Here is a 4660-nt window from a genome sequence, read left to right as displayed (position 1 = left end):
ATTTTCATCTTTTCTTTTTTGTTTTTTATAAAANTATATCAAAGTAGCACTATTAAAAATAACAAAGTAGATAAACAGCAACTAAAAATATTCATAAAAATATTCCTCAATTTCCTAAACCACAAAAATAGCACTATTAACCGCACTACTACTACTCCGAGAAATCTAAATCATAGGAATCCCAAACTTGAATGTTGTTAGGGTGCCATCATCGAATGATGTATCAAACTAATTCAATCTTTCCCTTAACAACTGTAGTTGACACACTGTCATCACCATCACCGTTATTCTCTCCATTATTACAGGAACAGTAACAAGCATATAGTATCAGCTGAATCAGTCCAGACAATGCTCCAATTCCATTACTTACCAGGACGTAAATATCGAAAGGGTGGATGAGAGCGTATGTTGTCCAGCACACTCCATTGAGGAAGTTAGTTAGAGATAGCCAAAATGGCATATATTCCACGCTCTTGGTTTTTATAACCTTTGCCATGATCGTAAGAGGAGAGACATACATCATGATATTAAATATATCACACAGTACACCAACCACTAACGATCTTTCGTGAGTGCCATGTAGTACCAGCAACGTTATAAGAGCAACAGCGGCAAAGAACAAAACCTCTGATCCCAGAAGGAAGAGTACCTTCCTCCGTCCTATGTTAGTGGCATAAATGTAAAAAATGGTGAGATAGACGAACTCGAAGACAAGGCCAACGCCATTGATGGTAACCACAAGCACACTGTGAGGGTGCACGAAAGGAAGCCCATAGAACACCCAAAACGCACAGTTTAGAACCGTTGCTATATATGGATCGGGTTTGAACTCTTCCACGGACTTTTTCTTTATTATCCGATAGAATGTTGGCGCTGGTGAGAAAAACAAGCCGAAAGAGATCACATTCCCTATAATGCCGATAACGGTACGAACAAGTGCAGCGCTCACCATCCTTCTTCTTCTTCAATGACACCCAAATCGAGAGAAAGAGTTAAGTAAGCAGAAGAGTGGAGAATGGAGAATTGACGGCTACACCTTCAAATTATGAAAGAATAGAAAAAAAAAAGATAAACAACTTTTATTGATGGTTGATGGAATGAATTGTAAATTATGAAGGTAAAACTAAATATATATAGAATATTGTTTATGAAAGAAAGATAAAAATAAAAATAAGATAAGATAAAAAGATAACATAAAGATAATAAAAATTTAAATTGTAAATGAATTTATGTATTCTATTAGATTAAATTTATGGGTCACGAAACTTTTTTATTGTTGTTATAAACTAAGGTAAAAGAGTAGTTTAATAAGGAATTTAATTTTATCTGATGCTTAATATAAATTTTAATTTTATTCTTATCATTTAAATTCTTTTTTATATCCAATTTTATTTTTTATTTTTATATTATTTACTTATTTTTATTCTTTCTTTCCCCAATTGATTCCACCATCACCACCACAGTTAACAACATCGCCACTATCACTATATCATTGCAGTTGTTGCTGCCGCCACCATCACCATATTTATCTTAATCAAAAGAGGAATTTTATTAGAAGCAAGGGATGGCTCTGCCAAAGATAATGCTTGATACAATTACAATGAATCACAAGGACACCTTTAGCCGTAAGATATCTTGAATTCAAAAAAAAAAAAGCATAAGTCATGTACATTGCTCCAGCTATTTTAGTTTTTCATGAAAGTCACAAGAAATTATTTGTAATACAATATGTTGTGTATAGTAAACAAATTAAAAGAAAATGTAATTAACTCCTCAAGAATAATAGAAAATTTTGGTATTTTATTGACTTAATTTAATATTATCATGGTTGTTATCATTACCTCTATATATGATGTTGAAAAATTATCGAAATTAAGTACTGATTTTAATTTTGGCATCGCATTAGTTAGCCCTAAAACTATTTAGAGAATATACAAGATTAACAAATTACATGATATTTTAAAATTTTTAAATCATTCTATCTATAATAGTATAGTTTTCCAGAAAAAAAGTTGACATTATTCAAAGCAAATATGAAAGAACAATAAACAAAATTTTATAATAAATTTCCAAATCAAAATGCATTAAATAAGAAGGTTTTCTTTATTATTGGGCATAAGCGACTTTTATAAAGTTTATTGTAAAAAACAAACAAGTTGAATGATAGTAATTAACGTCTTGCTTTATATTAAATTTCGAAGAATGCTAGGGTCAGTAATTTTGGTATTTTGTAACTATCAATTGGTCATCAATAGTATCTTTTTTTAAAAATAAAATCTTTTTAAAAAGGATGTAAATTGTAACTTCTCAAAAAAAGATACTACTAAAAATTTGCCAAATGTAACGACCAAATTTTAAGTTATGATCATACCGAAAATAGAGTGTTACCAACTTGCTTCCTAGATATAACTATTATTTAAGGAGGCCACTCAGATAAAGACGCTTAAAACGTCTTTTTTTAGAGATATTTTCATATTGTGTTTTAATTGGTTTCTGTATAATTTATTCGGTGTTCCTCATTACATATTATTAAATTTCTCAAAAGATTTTCTTTCAAAAAATAATAAAAAAATATTTAATTTGGACTAAAACAAAAAAGGTAATAGATTAACTATTAATTTATATTCATACAATATATAAATAATTACTATATTATTAGTATATTATAGATTAAAATTCACTAATTCAAATTTTCTTTTTATTTTTAATATAAGCATTAAAAATATATAAAATTTTTATAACTAAATAAATGTAGTGTAACAAAATATATAATATTAATTAGTTCTTAAAAAATTCTAAAAAAATAGTTTCTTTCATTTGAGTAAAATAACTATTTATTAAATTAGACAAATTAATTATTTTCTTCTCGTATACAGTTTTTTAAGACATAAAAGTAATTAACTAGGATATTGGTTAAGATAATTAAAGTCACTATTTTATTAAATTTTTAATTTAAAAAAAAATCCTAGTTAATTTTGGTATAAAAATTTTGAGTTTGAAAATATTGATAAAAATTATGTTGAATTTTGATTTATTTGATTCTCATTTAAATTAATCACTACATTATGTAAAGTTCTGTTTTGAAATTATATTCGAGTTTTAATCTAATTTTTAAAGTTTCAATTTATTTAGTTTGATTTTTTAACTTAGGTATCCGTGACTCATGTAACACCCTACCATACAGAGTTTTATGCTTAAGTCATAATTCAGAGATGGCAAGGTATTACGACCTCTAAAATAAAAATTTAGTACGTATAGTAGTATGAATGATTGATTATAACTAGGAGCCTTTGTAGAAAAAGGGGTAAACAAAAATCGCAACTCGAAAACGCAACACTCCGATCGATAACGTAACGAACAAGGATAACCAATGCGAGATTATATATATACAAAGGAGTGTCAAAAACAGGAATATCAAGACTCAAAATCCGGCTGTGAAGATAACCGGTCCGAGCATAGCAATATATACATATGATAAAATAAGGAAACCCCAAAGGAAACCCAAAGGGACACAAAAACAGAAACCTAATCTCCAAAATCTCCCGTAAGAGGAGTCATCATAGTTTGTATTATTTAGTGGAGATAAAAGTATCTAAGCAAAACATATAAACCAAAACATATCCCCGAGAATAAAGGATCTTCGCAAATCCAGAATTCTCCAGCAGGCCTCAGCGAGAAACCTCACGTTCTGCATCTGAAAACCACAAAATCTGCATGGGTGAGAACCAGAGGTCCCCAGCATGGTAACCGCTTCCACATATATAATACATAATAATAGAGGAAAGCCAAAGACAATCCTAGAACTTCCTCCAGATAATATCAAATCTTATAAACAAGCTAAACCATACGTGGCGACTGACTAAAGATTCTTCAGTCTAACTAATACTTCCCTTTCCAATTCCTTCACACCTCCCAACCACCAGCAGGAGTATAATGTAGCAAACACAGTTATATCAAAAAAGAAATATACAAATAAGAACAATTAAGGCATTTAGACAATTAGCAAATAATATGCAGTCAATTAGGCAATCTCAAACAATTCATATAGTATGCATATGATGAATGCCTGTCCCTAGTGGCTGATGATATCATCTGTCGGTTATAGAAGGAATGATATTTTTTTGTTATTAGGATTCCCTTTCACATACAAATTGGTGTCTTTTTTGGATTTTTATTCATTCGGGACTGACGGGGCTCGAACCCGCAGCTTCCGCCTTGACAGGGCGGTGCTCTGACCAATTGAACTACAATCCCAGGAAAGGGGCTGAGCCAACCGACAAGTCCTGGCAGTTAACCATTGGACTGTCCCTCTGTCGTGTCTCCCCAACTCGAGTTATACTCAATATAAACTTGATCATAATCATGATCCATATCCATCACCCTCACTGGTGAATATTTATGGGGGTGAGCTCATCCGGGGCTTTCACAGTGCCCGGCCACCCTGACGACATAGGGTCAAAAGAGCTTCAAGTCTCAACCTGGAGCACGTGGTGGCTAGCCACTACTTTCTCCCAGGGAAACTCTCATCTCCGATAATGGAAGTGCAACATTCACAATTCATTCAACGGCAATAATCTAGCCATCTGGCTCACGGTTAAATCCATAACCAGCCGTTTCATTAACAATTACGGCCTTTCGGCCCCTGGCATAACAAGCACTT

The 4660-nt window shown here is 31.6% G+C and overlaps 1 protein-coding gene and 1 non-coding gene across 2 annotated transcripts; both read right to left on the bottom strand.

The window, feature by feature from the left end:
- Positions 1–223: 223 nt before the first annotated feature.
- On the bottom strand, positions 224–952 carry LOC107464934 (bidirectional sugar transporter SWEET6a-like). Its single transcript, XM_016083902.3, has one exon. The coding sequence runs from the start codon at positions 950–952 to the stop codon at positions 224–226; it is 729 nt and encodes a 242-aa protein (XP_015939388.1).
- A 3228-nt stretch (positions 953–4180) lies between these two features.
- On the bottom strand, positions 4181–4254 carry TRNAD-GUC (transfer RNA aspartic acid (anticodon GUC)). The gene has a single exon. It is a non-coding gene; the product is annotated as a tRNA-Asp (tRNA).
- Between the last annotated feature and the right edge of the window lie 406 nt (positions 4255–4660).

This window comes from Arachis duranensis, chromosome 9, assembly GCF_000817695.3.
Source record: "Arachis duranensis cultivar V14167 chromosome 9, aradu.V14167.gnm2.J7QH, whole genome shotgun sequence".
NCBI classification, from domain to species: Eukaryota; Viridiplantae; Streptophyta; class Magnoliopsida; order Fabales; family Fabaceae; genus Arachis; species Arachis duranensis.
The sequence above is the reverse complement of the archived record's forward strand: the minus strand, read 5'-3'. Positions and strand labels throughout refer to the sequence as shown.

What these genes read in the sequence shown, in the direction of transcription:
- LOC107464934 (XM_016083902.3), bottom strand. Translation starts at nt 952, where the DNA reads ATGGTGAGCGCTGCACTTGTTCGTACCGTTATCGGCATTATAGGGAAT.